The 22,062-nt window shown below is 42.0% G+C and overlaps 1 protein-coding gene across 1 annotated transcript in view; it reads left to right on the forward strand.

Moving 5' to 3' along the window:
- LOC129697201 (XK-related protein 6-like) overlaps positions 1–22,062 on the forward strand; it is a 357,932-nt gene that overhangs the window by 321,983 nt on the left and 13,887 nt on the right. Inside the window, 1 exon segment of the mRNA XM_055635528.1 lies at positions 14,003–14,199. Coding sequence (XP_055491503.1) covers positions 14,003–14,199 — 197 coding nt within the window.

The following is a 22,062-nucleotide window of genomic DNA, read 5'->3' on the forward strand; positions in this document are numbered from 1 at the left end:
GCTGCAGAGAAAAACAGTGGGATGCATCAAGGTCCAGAATTTAGCTTATTCTTCAATACAGCTTTGTTCCAGTAGGAGTCCGGATGCAAACATGGGAAGAACCAGTCAGAAGTGCTTATGAATTGGGCATACTGTACGTATGAATGAAGCTGCAGATTCGCACATTTGGTGTATATGCTTGGCCGAGGAACTAATGGTGCAAAGCATCAGAAGGAACGGGTGAAATTTTGGGTCGAGACCCTTCTTCAACTGAAGAAGTGTCTCCACCCGAAACGTCACCCATTCCTGCTCTCCAGAGATGCTGCCTGTCCCACTGAGTTACTCCAACATTTTGTGTCCATCAGAGTAATGACTGTTATATTGGTGTAATGTGGCTGGCATATGGGGTTATTAGCTGGAGGATACATTACTTAGTAGTAACCTGACCTCTGGATTCAGGACAATTTGAGGTAGAGTAGATAACAAATATCATCATCACAGTGCATATAAAGTATATAAATTAAAATAACTGGAAACAACAAATACTGGGTTTTTTTTTTTAATCTGGCGATTCAGACCCAAAATACGACTGCAAAAACTAGGCTAAAAGCTTCCTGTTGTTCATCACCCCATCTCTTTCTACATTCTAATATGTTTGTTCTTCAGGAAACTAATAAATCAATTGCTGCTGGGGACCATTTATATTGAAATCTCGAGTGTTAATTGGCTCTGATTTCCAGAACCTTAGATTTTGCATATGAGCTCAATATTGCTGAGAATATTTCCTGTCCATCACTTTTCCCTAAGGGAAACAGGAGAGATGAGAGTGCTGATTCCCGGCTCTGATTGATGTAAGCAGAGAAAGCCTTTGCTCATTCATGAAACACAGCAACTATTTAAGTATACCCTGTATATTCAAATTGTTGAAAATGCAATGCAATGTGATATAAGTGTTTCTGAAGTACTTTAATCCTTTCCTTGATGTTACCTGTATTAATGTTTCTCTTGGTGTCTTAAAAGGAAATATCTGCATTTGTTAGGTAGAAAAACACACCTTATAAACACACATCCCTGAAGATTGCCGATTTTATCCCAAAGCTATTAGTTTTGTAAAATTGTCAGTACGACAAAATTGCACTTAAAATGAATTCTTATAATTTCATATTGTATGTGATGCAAATAAAATTATATATGCCTATGTCTGAATTGCCAAGCTTAATATTCTTTTATGTGTTTTGCAGTTGAACATTAAGTATATGTTCCTCAAGAACAAAATGGGCAATCTATCTGATGTGTATGTACAGATTGAAACCTAGAATATTGAAGATTGGTTTGGATGCAGAGACACATCCGAGATGACTAGTTATTGTTGATGATGTGTAGTGTTCAAGGGCAGCAGAGTAGTGCAGCTAGTAAAGCTACTGCCTCACAGACATCAAGGACAAGGACATCAGGTCCAATCCTGACCTCTGCACGGAGTTTGCATGTTCTCCCTGTGACTGGATGGATTTAGTCCAGTGCTCTGGTTTTCTCTCACATTGTAAACATACCAGGGTTGGTAGTTTAATTGGCCCCTAGTGTAGGTGAGTGGTAGGGTCAGGGGTGGGGAGGAGATGATGGGGAAATTGGAGACAATAAAAATTGATTTATTGTAGGATTAGTGTGAACAGCTGGGTGATGGTCAGTGTGGGCCTGATAGACTGAAGGACCTATTTATGTGTTGTATGTTTCTATGATGTGTGGTGTGTTAAGAAAATCTTCCCTCATTTGTTCACAAGTTCTCTCGAAAATGAGTTACTCAAGAATATAAATTCAATTGAGTTATTTGAGGAGTATCCAAGTGGAATGATAAGGGCAGGGCAGACTTGCATGTGCTGATGTTTGGAAAAGGAAGAGAGGACTTCATTGAACCAAACAGGAACATGACTGTGTGGATGTGGAGCGGACTTTTCCCATTGTAGGAAAATCCATAACCAGACATCACTGTTTAAAAATAAGGGATTGCCTGTTTATGGCTTATGAGACATAATTTTCTCCCTCTAATGTTGTGACGCTTTGGAACTGTCTTCCTCACAGAAAGATATAAGTAGAATATTTCTAAGGCAGAGGTGGATTATTGATAAGCATGGGAATTACCACGGGTAAGCAGTAGAAGGCAATTGAGGTTATAATAAGATCAGCCATGATCTATCGTACTCCTGCTCCTAATTAACACATTGATATTTTTACGTCTATATGATGTGTCTATGCCTGGTTATGGTGTATGTGCGGACTGGTATATAGTAAACATTTGTATGGTATATCTGAGGCTGTGCGTAAGGTGTGGTGAATTTGATCTCTGAGCGGCTGTTAAGGAAACGATGCATGTGTTGCTGTTGGCATCTCGAGTTACAATATTCACCTTGACAAAACGTGCAAAAACATGAAATTTTTCTTCCTCCACCTTCCCAGCTGGTACATGGTTCACTGTTGACTATGTTTTCTGTTGGCAATTCTTGCCACTGGGGCTTCATTTTGGCCCCTGGTGCAGAGCATCCGGGTTCCCTATTTCATTGGGTTTGCATCAATGAAACGCTGAGGATGTTGGCGGGAGGAGAGGGAGGGTTTGCAATCCATTTACAGCTGACTTTGTTTGCGGTCATCTGTTCAGAGTGTACAGTAGCTTCCCAGTAGTACTGTAGTTTAGTGGTAGAGGTGCCCTTTGAAAACAAGTGCCTTAACATTGATTGTTGAATGAATGGGTTAGAATGTGATGCAGTACAAATTATCATGACTCAACCAGTACCAGGCTGAAAAACCCATTGCACGTGTAGAACAGATTGTGTTACAATTGGAATTAAATGCTGCTCCCCAGGTGCACTGTCATGAACAGACCCAAGAGAGAGTTAGATTTAGCTCTGAGTGCTAAATGGATTAAGGGATATGGGGAAAAAGCAGGAACGGGCAACTGATTTTAGATGATCAGCCATGATCATATTGAATGGCGGTGCTGTCTTGAAGGGCCGAATAGCCTACTCCTGCACCTATTTTTCTATGTTTCTATGGATCCCAATGAATAGCAGGTTTAGTACTACCTTCAGTGCCATCCAGAATGTTTGGGACAAAGACATAATTTATTTATTTGCCTCTGTACACCACAATTTGAGATTTGTAACAGAAATAATCACATGTGGTTAAAGTGCAAATTGTCAGATTTTATTAAAGGGTATTTTTATACATTTTAGTTTCACCATGTAAAATTTACAGCTGTGATTATACATAGTCCCCCCCATTTCAAGGCACCATAATATTTGGGACACATGGCTTCACAGGCATTTGTAATTGCTCAGTTGTGTTTAATTGCCTCCTTAATGTAGGTATAAGAGAGCTCTCAGCACCTAGTCTTTCCTCCAATCTTTCCATCACCTTTAGAAACTTTTATTGCTGTTTATCAAAATGAAACCCAAAATTATGTCAATTAAAGTCAAAGAAACCATTATGAGACTGAGAAATAAGAATAAAACTGTTAGATACATCAGCCAAACCTTTGGCTCACTAAAATCAACTGCTGGGAACATCATTAAGATGTTGATAAATGGAGCGGCCTTGAATTCTTTGTATACTCTGGAATTTAGAAGGATGAGAGGGGATTTTATTGAAACATATAAGATTATTAAGGGTTCGGATACGCCAGAGGCAGGAAACATGTTCCCGATATTGGGGGAGTCCAGAACCAGGGGCCACAGTTTAAGAATAAGCCATTTAGAAAGGAGATGAGGAAAAACTAGTTCACACAGAGAGTTGTGAGTCTGTGGAATTCTCTGCCTCAGAGGGCGGTGGAGGCTGGTTCTCTGGAGGTTTTCAAGAGAGGGTCCTTAAAGATAGCGGAGCCAAGGGATATGGGGAGAAGGCAGGAACTGGGCACTGACTGTTCAAGATTCAAGATTCAAGAGAGTTTATTGTCATGTGTCCCAGATAGGATAATGAAATTCTTGCTTTGCTTTCAGCACAACAGAATATTGCAGGCATAAATAATACAGAACAGATCAGTGTGTCCATATACCATTTAATATATATATACACACACATAAATAAGCATATAAAGTGCAGTATGCTAATTAAAGTTCAGATTTTGTACGAGTTGAGTTTAATAGTCTGATGGCTGTGGGGAAGAGCTATTCCTGAACCTGGTTGTTTCAGATTTCAGGCTCCTGTACCTTCTACCTGAAGGCAGCAGAGAGATGAGTGTGTGGCCAGGATGGTGTGGGTCCTTGATGATGCTGCCAGCCTTTTTGAGGCAGCGACTGTGGTAGATCCCCTTGATGGTAGGTATGTCAGAGCCGATGATGGACTGGGCAGTGTTTACAACTTTTTGCCAGGGACCAGGAGAAATCTTCGGAAATATGCACGCCCAGGAACTTGAAGCTCTTGACCCTTTCCACCATCGACCCATGGATATAAGTCCACAATCAGTTCCTTGGTTTTGCTGGTGTTGAGAGCCAGGTTATTGTGCTGGCACCATTTGGTCAGTCGGTCGATCTCACTTCTATACTCTGACTCGTCTCCATCAGTGATACGTCCCACAACAGTGGTGTCGTCAGCGAACTTGATGATGGAGTTTGCCCCATGATCGGCTACGCAGTCATGAGTATACAGTGAGTACAGCAGGGGGCTGAGCACGCAGCCTTGAGGTGCTCCCGTGCTGATTGTTATCGAGGCTGACACATTTCCACCAATGTGAACAGACTGGTCTGTGAATGAGGAAGTCGAGGATCCAATTACAGATTGATGAGCAGAGACCCAGATCTGAGAGCTTGGTAACGAGCTTGGAGGGGATGATTGTATTAAATGCCGAGCTGTAGTCAATGAATATCAGCCTGACATATGAGTTTTTGTTGTGTAAGTGGTCCAGAGCGGAGTGGAGAGCCAGTGAGATCACATCCACCGTTGATCTGTTGTGGCGGTAAGCGAACTGCAGTGGGTCCAGGTGTTTGTCGAGTTAGGAGTTGATTTGCTCCATGATCAACCTCTCAAAGCACTTCATCACCACAGACGTTAATGCCACTGGTCGATAGTCATTGAAGCACGTCACCTTACTCTTCTTGGGCACCGGTATTATTGATACCCTTTTAAAGCAGGTGGGAACCTCAGACCTCACAAGTGAGAGAATGAAAATGTCCGTAAAATTCCAGCCAGTTGGTCCACACAGGTTTTCAGAACACAACTGGGTATACCATCAGGTCCAGGCGCTTTCCGAGGGTTCACCCCTCTGAAGGATTTTCTAACGTCGACCTCTGTGACTGTGACCGAAATACCATCACAGCGAATGGGGGAATCGGAAAGGCACATCAGTATTCTTCCGATCAAAGCGTGCTTAGAACGCATTGAGCTCTTCAGGGAGTGATGCTTCGCTGACATTTGAGCTGCCTCCTGATTTCGCCTTGTAGGTAGTGATTGATTGGGGACGATCAGCCCTGATCACAATGAATGACGGTGCTGGCTCGAAGGGCCGAATGGCCTCCTCCTGCACCTATTTTCTATGTTTCTATGATGGCATTCAAGCCCCGCCACAGTTGCCGAATATCCGTCTCCTCCTCCAGCTTGGAGCAGAAGTCCCTTTTGGCCTTTTTGATGGCCTTACCAAGGTCGTATCTGGACCTCTTGTGGACCTCTGTATCTTCGAACATGAATGCCCGGTGTCTGGTCTTCAGAATAGTGCGGATCTCATAATTCATCCTGATTGGGAAACACTCGGAAGGTTTTTGTTGGGATGCAGTCCTCCACACATTTCTATATGAAGTCTGTAACGACTATGGCGTATTCGTTCAGGTCCGTTGCCGAGTGCCTGAACATTGCCCAGTCTACAGACTCCAAACAGTCCTGGAGTTGTTCCTCAGCCACCCCCCCCCCCACCCCCGAGGGATAGAATGATAGACATCCTTAATGGTTGTGTAGCAGTGGTCGAGGGTGTTTGGTGCTCTGGTGCTGCAGAAGACATGTTGGTGGAAGGTTGGGAGCGATTTCCTAAGGTTGGCTCTGTTAAAATCCCCGGCTATGGTGGTAAATGCCTCGGGATAAGCCTTCTGGTGCTTATTGACCACGGCGTGCAGCTCCCCCAGTGCCAGATGGACATCAGTCTGGGGAGGGATGTAGACCGCGGTCAGGGTGATGGAGTCGAATTCCCTTGGTAGGTAGAAGGGACGGCACTTCACCGCCAGATGTTCGAGGTGTGGAGACCAGGAGTTGGACAGGACTGACATGTCTGAGCAGAGTTGACCATGAGGCAGACGCCCCCTCCTCTCCCTTTCCCAGATGCCAGTGTACGGTCCATGCGATGGATGGAGAAACCATCAGGCTGAACGGCTGAGTCTGGGGAGCTGGGGATGAGCCATGTCTCTGTGAAACAGAACAGAGCATTCCCTCAGCTCCCTTTGATAAAGCAGCCTTGCTCTTGTCCTCCACTTTATTTTCAAGGGACTGTACATTGGCGAGTAGGACGGTAGGGAGAGGGGGTCAAAGTCCCCTGCGCTTCAGTCTGACCTGATGTCCTGCCCGTCGGCCACGTTTCCAGACACAATGGAGGCCTCCCCGTTGTTTCCAGGTACTGTGCTTACTGTACCTGCTGTTTCTGCGAACCTGCGCTGGAACGGGGATGATCAGCCATGATCACATTGAATGGCGGTGCTGGCTTGAGGGGTCGAATGATCTACTCGTGCACCTATTGTCTATAAAGAGAGCACTGGTGAGCTTACTAATAACAAAGGGACTGGCAGGCCAAGGAAGATCTCCATATCTGATGACAGAAGAATTCTCTCTATAATAAAGAAAAACCCCCGAACACCTGTCGGACAGATCAGAAACACTCTTCAGGAGTCAGGTGTGGATTTGTCAATGACCACTGTCCGCAGAAGATTTCATGAACAGAAATACAGAGGCTACACTGCAAGATGCAAACCACTGGTTAGCTGCAAAAATAGGATGGCTGGGTTACAGTTTGCCAAGAAGTACTTAAAAGAGCAACCACAGTTCTGGAAAAAAGGTCTTGTGGACAGATGAGACGAAGATTAACTAGTATCAGAGTGATGGCAAGAGCAAAGTGTGGAAGAGAGAAGAAACTGCCCTAGATTCAAAGCATACCACCTCATCTGTGAAATGCAGTGGTGGGGGTTTTATGGCCTGGGCATGTACGGCTGCTGAAGGTACTGGCTCACTTATCTTCATTGATGACACAACTACTGATGGTAGTGGCATAATGAATTCTGAAGTGTATAAACACATCCTATCTGCTCAAGTTCAAACAAATGCCTCAAAACACGTTGGCCGGCGGTTCATTCTACAGCAAAATAATGATCCCAAACAAACTGCGGAAGCATCAAAGGAGTTTTTCAAAGTTTAAAAATGGTCAATTCTTGAATGGCCAAGTCAACCACCTGCCTGAACCCAATTGAGCATGCCTTTTATATGCTGAAGAGAAAACTGAAGGGGACTAATCCCCAAAACAAGCATAAGCTAAAGATGGCTGCAATACAGGCCTGGCAGAGCATCACCAGGTTTGCAAATAAAAACATTAACTGCTGTAGTAACTCAGCAGGTCAGGCAGCATCCCTTCAATCTGAAAAAGATTCCCGACCTGAAACATTGCCATTCCATGTCCAGCACAGATGCTGCCTGTCCTGCTGAGTTACTCCACCACTTGGTGTGGTTTTTTTTAATCTTTATTCCATTCATTCATTTTGGAGCAGGTGGAATTCCTGATTCAGGGAGTAAAACTAAAATAAATAGTAGGTCTCTATGTGTAGTTTGATAAAGACCAATTAGTGAGGCAAATTGACATTAGCTGCTGAAATAAACGTGGCGATTAGCAATCAAACTGTCGTCCGGATGTAGGACATGATTTATTTTCTATCAAAGAACAGTTACAAAGGTCACAAAGAGAAGAAACTGAGAATGTTTTTATAGCCCAATGAGATCAGCTGATGTAACTGGAGGAAGGATTTCTATATTGTAACAAATTTATAATGCATATCGCATTAATCACTATAAAAAGACTATGCACTGAAATAAATAGGAATATTTCTTAATTTACTGTAAGTACTGTTGTTAAAATGCATTTCAATGATGACAAGTGTATAGAATTACAAAATAACATGCCTCTTTGCAATTTTTAGTTTTCCCACAATAAAATCAGCCCTATCTTTTAATAGAGCACTATATTTTAAAATATGTGCCTGTATATCAATGGCAGGTATCCTGTCATAAGCATCACTAAAATATTTAGCATCTAAAATGTTTTGGCTAGAGTGCAGCAATTGAAATTACACCTTTCAGTGATACCCACTGTTAACCACAATTAACTGTGCAGAATCATGAAGGAAGCAGGCAGTTTATACAATCTATGTGGATCTCTGCATCTTAGACACCAATCAGCTGGAGATTGTATTCTAAGTGCCAGAGGAAGTGGCAGGCTTCACCATCACACAACGCCTTCCCCTTTAGGAAGTTAATGTTAAGCTAAACTTAGTTTATAGCGCTCTTATGGGCCTGTCCCACTTAGGCGACTTTTTAGGCGACTGCATGAGACTATGCAGTCGTCACATGGTCGCCACATGTTCGCGGGAGTCGCCTTCAAGGTTGTGAGTAGTTCCCGCATTCTGGGAACTAGTCGTGGCCTCATTATGTCATCGCTAATTTTTCAACATGTTGAAAAATTAGCGGCGACCAGAATGATGCCGCCATGGAGAGTAGCAAGAATTGTTGTGCCGTAGGAGGGTCGCCAGGAGGTCCTTGTGGGTTGTCAGCAGGTAGAAGGTTCTTGTAAGTTGTAGCCGGTGCTGACCAGTGGATTTCATTGGCTCATTGGGACAAAAAACGTAAGCAGTAGTTTTCAGAACCAAAGATAACCGACTGGTAATGTTAAATGTCCGCCAAACTTCACAGCGTGTATCTCTGGCTTCTTAAAAGTTGTCTCCACTCCTTCGCCCCCCTTCTCCCCCCCCCCCCCCCCCCCCCCCCCCCCCTTTTAAAGGACTTTCCTGACACTGTGCTTAGCTGTCTTAATTACAGCGCCAACCTTCCTGTTCATCGCGGTGTGTGTCTGTATCACATTGGCTTTGCACTGTAAGACAGCGCTCCCCCCACTTGCACTGTCCCATGCCTGCATAACGGGCTGGTGAAGGAAATTATGTGTGTATGTGTTCCACTCTGACAGTCGCCAGCAGTCGCCTGAAAAATCGCCTAAGTGGGACAGTCCATTAATATGCGTAACATCTCCCGCATGTTATAAAGTGTGTTTCACTCACATGTGTGAAAGTAATTTGCAAAGAACAACAATTGAAACAAAAACCTTTCACTGCATTCTGAAAACAGAAACTACCCACTGAATAGGCTTGAAATGAATGCAATCACTTCAGCCTCCAAAAATGTGCAATTATCTGAAGAAAGTGGTATTTGCATTGATTACATGCTCCAGTTCGTCAAATGTATGTATGGCACACCAAGACTCACCATTCAGATCAGATCCTGAATGCATCCTGTGAGTGTGGTTCAGTGAAATGGACAGCCCAGGGCAGAAGTATTTTCAGCAATTCTATGACCTCACACATGAAACGGTTGCAATTCATCACATTTATTTATTCTTCTTTATACATGTTTCAGTTTGTTTGGCAAGACCAGCATTCATTGTTAATCTGGTGGTCCTTGAGGATGTTGATGGTGAGTCACCTCCATTAAACACCGCCGTCCCTCTGGTGAAGGATACGTTTCTAAATTGGAATGGTGTGCACATTGGAGAGGAACCTAGAGGGTGATGATGTTCCCATGCAACGGCTCTCTTTGTCTGTCTTGGTGGATGAGGCTGAGGAGGTGTGAGGTGTAGCTGCAAGTAACTGCAGTGCAATTATTAGATGGAATGCCCTGTACCCAAGATGAGCTGGTCATGGAAGGAGTAAATGTTTAAAGTAATGCATCAAGTGCCACTAAATTGCAGAAAACCTGTAGCATGTGACAATTCACTTGATTCAATGAACATTCTCATTTGTTCATTCCTTCAGCAGTCTCACCCACTGGGAACTTCTGCATGTTATTGAAGCATCTCATTTGCTATTCACCTATTAGTGTCTATGTAATTAACCAATTATTTGGTGCTATTGCATTTTCTCCTCGAGAATTCATTTCATAGAGACCTCCCACATATGTCTTGCTGACACCACTTGTTGCATCAACAACAAATGGGTGATGATGGATTGGCCATTTATCATGTGCTCTGTGTAATTTCCTTTTCAATGTTAGTCACAGATCCATGCTGGCTAATTTTGAACCATGTCCAATATGGACATTTCATTGAACAGGTGATGGGAGAACTTGCACCGCAAGAACCTTGCACTTATCAAGTTTTACACCTAAGCACGTCTACTAAGGTGTCTCTTAAAATACTTAATAACTTAATATTGTGTGCATCACAATGGAAGCTGTCACAGTTATGTTATTTTCTTTATTCATCTCCAAACAACCATACCTATGGCTTTGAATGGGAATACGCCGTATTGTTTCCACAGCCAGACCTTTGCAGACTATTGTATTTGTAATATCAGTCCAAATTTGGTTCATAAATGAATAAAACTACTGGTGCCAGGAAACTAATCTCACAAAATAAATACTTTCTTCATTTTTCCATGGAAAGGAGATATGCTAAGGTAAAATGTATGCTGGCTGCTATCTATTATCAGAGATTGCAACCTACAGTTGAGTGTGTAGGCTTCAGCAAAGAATATGGAGAATGGAGGTGGATGGAGGTGGGTGCTACTTGCATAGCTGACACTCCCCTTCATTCAGGGCTAGTAAATCAATTATAAAATAGCCTACCCATTGAGGCTACAGGCAATACCAGAGTGAAACTCCTGGTCATTGCAATGTACCATCTATTACTTGTTATACTTCCAATCACTTAGCATATTGATCAATCTCCCAGCAGGCTAGAATCATAGGGATTCCCAGACCCAAATTACCAGTTCCTACCACTCGCTGCCTATGTTTCTGTCAGTTGCAATATGTTATTTTGGATCTGAAATCATCAGCAATGATTTCCAGTGGTCTGATTGAGAGAATGGAACAAAGCCAAGTATCTCTAGCCTGATATTTCAGGGTTTTTTTACTGAAAGCATAGTGCACAGAGAAGGGTGGAATTGTTTCTGTTCAATCTTGGGTAATTCATCAAATTAACTTTTCAAAAGAATAGTAGGTTGTTGTACCAACTGGACGAGCAGCAGAATGTTTGTATCTGGCTTGTGCTTGTCAGCGTCATGATATTAGCTGATTGAACCATCAGTACATAGGGGTGGACTGAGGTAATGAATGCATGAGGATGGTTTGTACAGGGAGAGAGTATGCACTCTACATAGTGGAAATCAGAAGTCTACACAAATATTATTCACAATAGTATGGTTTCAACAAGCTTATGCATGGGATTGAGTTTTCCATGTGCCAGAAGCTGGCTAATCAGAAATACATCTGATTATTCAGTGGAGTTGTAGCAATCACCTCTGGTCTCCAAGTCAAAGCAGAAAATAGTAGAAGATAAGATTTCCAAAAAGGGATCAAGTGTAAATTCCATAATTGAAAATGTTTATGCACATGGATTTTTTTTCTTACCATGAATTCATGAAGGTTGAATTGAAACAGATAGCATTTCAAAGTAAGCAGTATTCATGTGGAGTGCCTTTCCGGTTTTCTCTGTGAATCCATCTCTGTAAATATTGACAGGTGCTAAGAACTGTTTTTTTTACCTTTCATCTGATAGTGTTAGATGCCTAAAGAAAAACAGTGCATCCTGTGCAGAATCAATTTGTTAACAATGAAACTTATGTGCTCGTAGGTCAACAAACCAGAAACAAAGACATAGAATATTTAATCTTTACAACACTTTCAGCTGATGTGCTTTGGGTGAGAAATTCAGAACAAAATTCTGCTGCATTGTTGAAAGTCTGGGTGCTTTAGTTCCTGTTGGGAAATTTGTTTCCTGTTTCTTCAGCAGGAATTTCATTCTTCAATCACTTCTTTTTCAGGAAAAAAAATTATTCAATGACACCAATGGGAATGCAACATGCAAACATCTGTCTACAGTGACATTTTCAACCACACTGGACTGTTAAAATACTTTTTATTTGCTCACAGACCAATCAGATTAAAAAGGTGCTTGATGTTCTGCGTGGCCTCAATACGCTGAAGTAACTGTTTCATTATTGTACGACTTTAATGCCAAGAAGACGGGGTGAGAGTTGATAGCTGGGATTTGAGACAAGAGTCCAGTACTAGGAGTGTTGTGTCATAGAGGAGAACGGGTTGGTCATGCCAATCGTCCAGAGCTTGAAATGATCAATGGAATATTTTGCCTAGCATATTATGATATAATTAAATGTGCTTTGATGTATTCAACAGGGATGTATTAAATCCCATATGTCTTATGCATTGCTGGTATTAAAAATACATTTTAGCATTTTATTCATTCACAAGACTTCCTCAGAACAAGACTTTGAAATGCATTTCCCAGAGTAATTAAAGTATTTACAGGATTTGCTAGGGTAGATGCAAAGAATTTATTTTTGATGGGGATATCAAGAACAATGAAATGTATTCTTAAAATTAATGCAAGGCAATTTTGGAGTGAAAAATTGTCTCCACCAAAATGCAGAGGATACTGTGACAATTAAAGCTTTCCTAACTGACATTTTTGTTGGATAACATTTTATGGCATTTATTAAAGCAAAATCTATTCAGAAAGCTGATATGTAGTTTATGTCAAATGCAACAGAAAGTCAGAGCAAACCTATGGGATGAAGGACCTATACTGCCTCTTATACTTTTATTTTCCTAGAATACATTTAATAAACAATATTTATTTATCAAAAATCAACAAAGCTTTCATAACGTCACGTGTGAAGACATTAAGATAATAACAATTTAATGAAATGCAAGAAAATTAATGAAATGCAATCAATGTATTTAAATAACACCATTATAATTGATTAGGAAATGGGAATAGATTGTGAGAAATATTGCCTGATGTATATGATTGTCCACAAAAATGTAGGCAGTACAAGAAGTGGTGAGGATTGTACAAGTTAAGACATTCACTTTGAGTGGAAGTGAACAGTGGGCAACCACAGAAAATCTTGCATGATTAATCGCATTAGAAATATTCAACTTTGTTTCTGAATGGACAATGCATTCCCAACGATAAAAATATATTCCAGTGAGTTTTACTGGCAAGTGGAATTCTAAACAATAGCTCTTCTGTAGTATGCTGATTTAGTTGTCTGAGATCCATGAACCTTCTACAAAGTATTGTCTTAGAAATAAGACCTAACCTTTGAGAAATAAATGTTAAAAAGGCACTGTCAACACCATCAGCAAAAAGTGCATTTGTTACCCATCCATTAGGTATAATAAATTGCAATTAGAAGTTCACAGACATGGTACTCGTAAATGTAATATTTAAGCAGCCTACACTTTGTGTGGGCATCACGTTAAATAACTACTCAAAAGTGAAATCAAACATAAAATCAGGTAAAGATAAACAAGATACTGCAGATGCTCAACTCTTAAGCAAAAAAAAAAGTGCTGGAGGAACTCTGCAGGCATCTGTGGGAGGGAAATAGACAGACAGATGATGCTTCGGGTCGGGATCCCTCTTCAGACTGAAGATGGGTTGCGTGCTGATTGCCACCTACCCATTTCCCTTCAACCTTTCAGCTGCCTGGTCTGCTGAATTCCTACATCACATTGATTTTTGCAAAAACAGGTCTCCAAGGTTTGCCTGTGCTGCTCAACCATTCATCAAATGACAAATGGATGAAAAATGATTTGATTTCCATTCACTGCTCTCTCTCATCTTCCTGCAAAGACTTTTCAACTTGGTTCATTGTCGATAACTGATTGATACAATTTTGCTTGATTACTGTTTAAAACCAACATATTACACATGGGTGGCAGTTATTTTAATTTGAGGTTGTAATGTTCCTGGAATGTTTAAATCTTGATTTTATTTCAGGTATATCCGTACAATGTATTTGGGCATTCAGAGCAGGAGAAAGAATGAACACCAGCGCCGATTTTACTGGGCCATGATGTATGAGTATGCAGATGTGAATATGTTGCGCCTTCTAGAGACTTTTCTGGAGAGTGCACCACAACTGGTGCTACAACTCTGCATAATGATCCAGAAAAACCAGGCAGAAACTTTACCATGTGAGTATCAAGGCACTTATTTTAATATAACTCAAAAGTTTGTGTATCCATTTTATGGTATGTGCATTTCGGAGACTAATAGCAAACTGTGTTTTAACGTCACTTGGTAAAGTGTTTTCTTATTTGTAGCAAGACGCATCACACAAAGACATATACTGTGTTAAAGTATGAGTATTTTGTGCATAATGCCTTTGTTATAAAATTTAATCCCACCTTAGCGTGAAAATATATTTGGAAAAATGTTTCTGAAGCAGATGTTGCTGTTTAATCTGCATGTTAATTGTAGCTTTTTATTTAGTTGGAAGCATTTGACTTAAAATTAAGAAACTCAATTAGGAACTATGCATGCTAACTGCAAAACAAATGTCGCACATTACATCTACTTGGTGGTGTCCAATTTTCTCCGGTGTAAAGTACTGACAAGAATTCTATAGCAGTTAAAATACTCTGTTAATTTGAAAGCCCGTTACGATACTTCTTGGATGAAAATAGGACTCTTCTGACATTTATATTCAGACTAGAGGATTGTGATTGACACACAAGAAAATAAGTATATGTTTTAATGAATTGGCCATCTTATTCTTGCTATGCCAATGTAATGTTTTACCCACACTTGTCTGTGTCTCAACATTTAATTGTAAATCCAAAACAGTTATGTAATTCCCGTAGAAAATTTTATCAACAAATAGTGAATATATTTTTTAAGTTTTGGTTAGCTGGAAATAATATTGTTGCCTCTGATATGTAGAGATATGGATATAAGCATTCAAATAATCAGAATTCAATTGTAAACGACAACAAACACAGATCTGGAGTTTAAATCATCTTTAATCATAAGGCAAAGTAGAGCGGTACAGTAGGTTGTTACTTCATTGCTACCGCTAGCATAACCACGTAATGTAGGAAATGGGTGATAATATAAAGTGTACAGTAAGGTGAAGTTAATGATGCTACACTACTCTGATTGGTTCACATGCAATAACCAATCTACATCCTTCCCCGTAGAGAGAAAAGTTGTTAGACAAATGTTTAACACACGCAGTTAAACGTACTCGCCGTACCTGTCAGGTGGTCTACTAATGTGACCCGAACGCGTACGGACAAACCCCTCTCCCTCCGTACCAGAAAAGTTAGTGGGGCTGGGAGGTGGGGAACCCGAAAAGGCGAGTGCAGCCGGGGACACTTGAGGAGACCGGCGGGGATGTTATCGTGGGTGGATGGGGTAACCGACCGAGGTAGAGAGTGCAAGTTGGGACTAGGTAGAACAGGAGCAGCAGAGGGCTTAAACGGAAAAAGGCCGGTAGGAGCTGGTCGAGGTTGGTTCACAAGCACGAGATGCTGACAGCTGCACCTGTACAGAACACCATCAGCGTTGACAAGGTAGGAACGTGGTTCCTTGGATGGGCCGACAACGAAACCCAGACGGGTATGTCCCACAGCAGTCTGCAAACGGACCACTTGAACCCTGCAATAGCGGCTTCAGTGGTTTGCTGGACTTGTCATAGGAGTGCTTCTGAATGTCGTGTTTCTCCTGAAGGCGCTTCTGGACCGCAGTCGGTTTAAACACCTGTGGCTTCAGCTGTTGCTGGGCAACGGGTAGTGGAGGCCGTGTTGTACGAGACATGAGCCGTTGAGTGGGAGAACCCAGGAACCCGTCCCTGGGAATGTTTCTCAGGTTTAAGATGTCGAGGTAGACATCAGACTTGGCAAGGTGAGAGCGTTCCATTAGTTGTTTTGCGCTCCTGACGGCACGTTCAGTGAGGCCGTTGGATTGGGGGTATTCAGGGCTGTTTGTGAAAGTTCCAACATCTGGCAAAGTGGTTAAATGAGTGGCTGGTGAATTGTCTTCTGTTGTCAGTTTGCAGACGAACTGGTGTGCCAAATACAGAAAAATGTCTCTGAAGCTTTTGTATAACCATCTCGGATGTGATGGTGGGCAACGAGTCGAGTTCGAACCAGTTGGAGTAGGAGTCGACTAGGACTAGGTAGTGTTTACCGTGCCATTCAAAAATGTCCACTGCCAGAGATGTCCAAGGCAGTGCTGGAAGTTGTTGTTGCAGTAGAGGCTGTTTCTGTTGGTGGGGTGCCAAACTGTTGCAGATGGGGTAGGAAGCTGTTCTGTCACGTATGTACTTGGACATCCCAGGCCAATAGAATATGCTCTGTGCATGGGCCAGCGTGAATAGGTTTGTTCAGGATGGTTACTAGTGGTTGATGATCAGTTTCAATGGTGAAAGTTTTCTCAAAGATGAAATCTTTAAATTTGGAACATGTGAAGACAACAGCTAGCAGTTTCTTTTTGATTTTGGCATAGCGCTGTTCGGTGTCCGTCATGGTGCGGGAGGCGTACGATACAGGCAGCACTGTGGCATTGGCAGATGTTTGAAGCAGGCTGCGCCCAACCCGTATTGTGAGGCATCACAGGTAATTGTGACTGGTCGCATCAGGTCGAAGTATGTCAAGGTAGGAGCGCTGGCCAGCTGGAGTTTTAAAAAGTCAAACACCTGTTGGTGTTACTAGTACTAGGTCCAATCAGTGTCCTTGCGGGTGAACTGTCTCAGTGGCGAGATGAGTTCACTGAGATTGGGTATAAACTTTCCCAGATAGTTGACCATACCCAGAAAGCATTGAAGGCTATGTACGTCGACATGGGCAGGCATTTCATTGATGGCTGCAGTTTTCTTAGGGTCTGGCTTCAGTCCATTGCAGGTGAATACGTGTCCGACATAGGTGACCCCTGGAATGCGGAACTTGCATTTCTTGGGGTTGAACTTTAGGTTAATCTCATGTGCTCAGTCCAGAATCTGCTTTAGATTTCAGTCATGCTCTGCTAGGATGTCATCAACAATGATAGCGCATGGGAAGCCTGCGAACAGCTGTTCAATGGCTTTCTGAAAACCTTCGCTAGCCAAATTGATACCAAGTGGCATTCTGAGAAATTTGAATCAGCCAAATGGTGTACCGAATGTGGTGAGGTTCGAGGACTCGTCATCTAGAGGTATCAGCCAGAACGAGTTTTTTGCATTTAGCACGGAGAACACTGTTGCGTGACCGATTTGGGCTGCGACGTCTTTGATAGTTCTCATCGGATAATGTGGGCGTTTGATGGCTGTGTTTACGTCTCTTGGGTTGATGCACACTCGGAGCTCATCTTTATCTTTCTTTTTGGTGATGACCATGGTGGAGACTCAGTCTGTAGGTTCACTGATTTCAGCCAGTAAACCCATGGACACCATATTTTTAAGTTCAGTCTGGATTCTGTCACGCATGGCATGTGGCAGGCGGTGAGAGGCACGGATGGCTGGGTCAATGGTGGGGTCAATGGCGATTTTGTTAGTCACAGGCAGCTTGCCCAGTTTATCATCGAACAGATCTGGGTAGTTTTGAATCGGGTCCTCAGATATATGTAGCTTGTGAACGGAGCGATCAAAAGAGACTAACCCCAGGTCCTGGCATGCATGAATGCCCAGTAAAGTAACAGAGTTTGATTTTAGGATGTAGAAAATCAGATTTTTGTGACATTTGCCAATACACACTTAAAGCTAGTTCTTCCAAGGGCAGCACCTCACCCCACCATAGGCATACAAGGTAGAGTCGTCTCTAGTCAAGGTCTCATTATTTCTTATCTTGTTGTAGACGTTCAGGGACATACACGTGCGCCCCAGTATCCAATTTGGCCTTCACAGGCTTGTCATTAAATAGCATGGTAACAGAGGGATCCAAAAGCTTACCAGCTGTGTGGAGGAGAGTGTGAACAGTAGGCTCTTCATATGAGCTGTTCAAGAAGGAACTGCAGATGCTGGAAAATCAAAGGTACACAAAATGCTGGAGAAACTCAGCGGGTGCAGCAGCATCTATGGAGCGAAGGAAATAGGTGATGTTTCAGGCTGAAACCCTTCTTCAGACTTTTTGGTGATGACCTATGTGGTGATGACCTATATGAGCTAATTGGATCATCCTCATGGGCAGCTTCGAGCTGCTCTTGGGAGTCGGAGAATGTTTGGAATTGGGACCTGCAGCAAATGGCGAAGTGGTTCATTTTCTTGCAGTAGTTCCATGGCTTGCCATTCGCTGGATAAAATAGCCGACCTTTGTTGTGGAAGTAGTTACAGTTAGGACACCTTTGCAGCAGTTCATTCATAAATCTTCTGTTAGCTGTTGGCGTGGCTCGTTTAGTGAAGCCCGTCTAGTTTATACTCTTTTTCTGAGTGTCAAACTGGTCGCTCAGTGGGACCACAATCTCCGACATGCGGCATGCATGCACAGCTTGTTCGAGAGTTAGGTCAGCATTGCGGAGTAGCTCTCATTTGAGCTTTTGATCAGACATACCACTAACAAGTTTGTCACGTATCAACTCATTCGTTATTTCACCAAAGCGACATCGCTGAGCCATGTATTTTAAGTCGCAAATAAAACATTCAACAGGTTAATCAGGAAACTTATCTCGCGAAGAATTTAGTTCTTTCTAACGCCTACGCGCCTGGTGGAACACACAGCCGCTGATGGGACTCTACAGCTGCTCTCCTCCATTATCAAAAGAGGCTGGCCCAAAAGACAATCCAGCACACCACTGGAGGTACATTCTTCCTAGTCCATGATGAGTTGGTAATACAAGACGGTGTCATTGTCAAGGGTCACAAAGTCGTGATCCCATCATCCCACTTCTGACACCATGTAAACGACTGAACAAACACAGGTCTGGAGTTTAAATCATCTTTAATCATAAGGCATAGTAGAGCGGTACAGTAGGTTGTTAGTTCATTGCTACCGCTAGCATAACCACGTAATGTAGGAAATAGGTGTTAATATAAAGTGTACAGTAAGGTGGAGTTAATGATGCTACACTACTCTGATTGGTTCACATGCAATAACCAATCTATATCAATGTTGTGAGGTTCTCATTGCAAAAGATGGCAGAGTTGACCAAGAGGTTTTCTTGATTATGAACACTATTGGAAAAGTTAATGAAGGCAAATAATTTTCTTTGACAAGGGTGTCAAATACCTATGAATAGAAGTTAGGAGGGAGATCAACAAGCAACTATTTCTAGAATAGTTGTCAGCATATTACATTTTATTAGGTGGTCCATGGAGATATTAAAGCATCCTCCTGAATATAACTTGCCATGGATAGGAAAGATGTAGAGGGATGTGGGGCCAAAGAAGGGCAGTTGGGACTAGTGTAAATGCAGCATCATGGTTTGCATGGGCTCGTTGGGCCGAAGGGTCTGTTCAACCTCGGTATGACTCTGATGGAGTTCAGAGTACAGTGCTTGCTTGGGAGTCTGATATCGGACACGTGGACAATATAACCAAGCTATTTCAGAATAATTTTTACCTCAACGCTAGAGGCTTTGGCATTTTTAGTTGCATGTGCTGCCAAAGGGATTGAAGGGTTTAACAGAGGCAGCGTTGATTAAATTTCTCCAATATTTTGAGATGCCTGTTATAAGTTTCTTGACCCGAAACATCACCCATTCCTTCTCTCCAGAGATGCTGCCTGTCCCGCTGAGTTACTCCAGCTTTTTGCGTCTATCTTATTATAAAATTTTCATATCTCCAATGCATCTGGTAAAGAATGGACCTCTGCCTCTCAATCAATCAAGAGTTTGGTGCCAGGTTTGAAGTCTTGGTCTTTGAATATTCTTTTCTAAAGGTAGCCTATACTTTGTGTTTTGTCTAACATTTTCTGCTTTGAAATCTTTACTCTCTAAATTGAGTTGTATTGTATAAAGAAATGTCACGCTATACAATCTCATTTTGAGTCCACGGCATTTCATGCAGAAAAGTGCTGAATAAAAGAATGCCAGTACAAAGAGCCCATCATTTAGAAAAAAACACTTCATCTTTGTTAGTAAGTTGCAAGAATAGCTCATCTATTGAATGAGGTTAAAGAGTACCTTTTATAATCAAAATGGGTTTTTTTCTCACTCATTGCAAATAAAAAAAATCAGGAAATTTGGACAATAGTTTCTTCTGCTAGAATATATTGTTCCGAAAATGACAAAGCTCAGTGTTCTAATACAATTGACATGATTGAATATGTAAAGCAAAAGATATTATACATGAAAAGGTCATTTAAAAAAATGTCTGTCAGTTTCCTGTAAACCCATGCCTGTGATTGAATTGTGCTCTTGTCCTTGCCTTGGATACCAAAACACATGCTATTGATGGGAGGGTGCTGATGGGTCATTGTGATGTATAACACTGTTCATTTTGGCACCTCAATGGAGAGTCAAGCCTGACTGCAGAGTTGTGGGAGGTGATCAGAAAGCTGGGGTGGGGGTGGTAAGGAGTGGTGAATCTGTGGAATTCTTTGCCACAGGAGACTGGAGGCAAAGTCAGTGGATATATTTAAGGCAGAGATAGATAGGTTCTTGATTAGTTCGGATGTCAGATGTCCGGATGGCAGAGTAGGCTTGATGGGCCAAATGGCCTAATTCTACTCCCATCACTTATGATCGTATGATCTTATGAAATAGGCAATGGGTGGGTGTCAGTATGGTGGACATTCCAATGGGGAGGAAATAAAAAAGGAATCTTAATTTCTCTCCTATACTCTGACTTGTTGTTACTCTTTATTCCGCAAACAATGGTGGTAACATTGGTGAATTTAAAGTAGGCACTGGAACTGTGTCTGGCTACACAGAGGTGGGTATAGAGAGAGTAAAGCAGGGGACAACACACAGCCTGTAAGTGCTTCTGTGTTGATGGTTATTGAGAAGGAAGTGTTGTTGCCAATTTATATTGTTTACAGTCTGTCGAAGAGGAAGTTGAGGATCCAATTATATAGATTTGAGAGAGACCCAGTTCTCTGAATTTAAAGGCAAGTTAGAGGGGATGATGGTATTGAATGCCGAGCCGTAGTCGATGAACAACAGCCTAACATACATGTTCTTATTGTCCAAGTGATCCAGTGCAGAGTGGAGAGCCAGTGAGATTGGATCCCCTGTTGATCTGATGTAATTAGTAGGCAAATTGTACTGATTGCAGGTTCATGCATAGGCAGGAGCTGATCGGCATTATAACCAGCCTCTCAAAGCATTTAATAACCACATATGCTATCGATCGGTAGTCATTGTCTGGTCACCATTACTCTTCTTGGGAACCAGCATTATGAATGTCTTTTTAAAGCAGGTGTCATCCCCAGTATTCAGAGATTGAAGAAACCTGCAAAATCTCGAGTCATTTGGTCAACACAGATTTTAAGAAATCAGGCAGGTACTCCTGATTTCGGGGCCAACTGAGTTTGACAAGCAGCCTCCTCGAAATGAACCAAAAAGAACCAAAGCCTTGTCTCGACCCGAATCGTCACCCAGTTATTCTCTCCAGAGATGCTGCCTGTCCCCTTGAGTTACTCCAGCTTTTTGTGTTTATCTTCGACTCAAATGCCTGTCAGTTTCCACCTTCAATATATTCAATGACTCTGCCTTCACAGCTAACTAAGATAGAGAATTCCAAAGTGTAACGGACCTCTGAGAAAATAAATTCCTCCTCATCTCCATCTTCAGTGGGGGACCACCTTTTCCTGAATATGCCTCTTAGTTTCAGGTAACTTATCGAGGAAGTATCCTCCCAGTATCTACTCTGTCAATCCCCTCAGAATTTTATATTGACTATGACCATCTTAAGGCTAATTTTGATCAACCTCTTTGTACATAATTTGCTTCATCCCAGGAATCAACCTAGTGAATATTTTATGCAATGCCACCAATGCAATGTCCATCCTTACATATGGAAAACAAAACCATGCAGCACATCATACTCCAGGTGTAATCTCACCAGTCTCCTATAAACTTGCATCAATTCTTCTCTAACACTTTATTCCTGTTGAATTAAAGAGTTCAAGAGAGTTTTATTGTCA

The sequence above is a fragment of the Leucoraja erinacea genome, chromosome 5 (assembly GCF_028641065.1).
Source record: "Leucoraja erinacea ecotype New England chromosome 5, Leri_hhj_1, whole genome shotgun sequence".
NCBI classification, from domain to species: Eukaryota; Metazoa; Chordata; class Chondrichthyes; order Rajiformes; family Rajidae; genus Leucoraja; species Leucoraja erinaceus.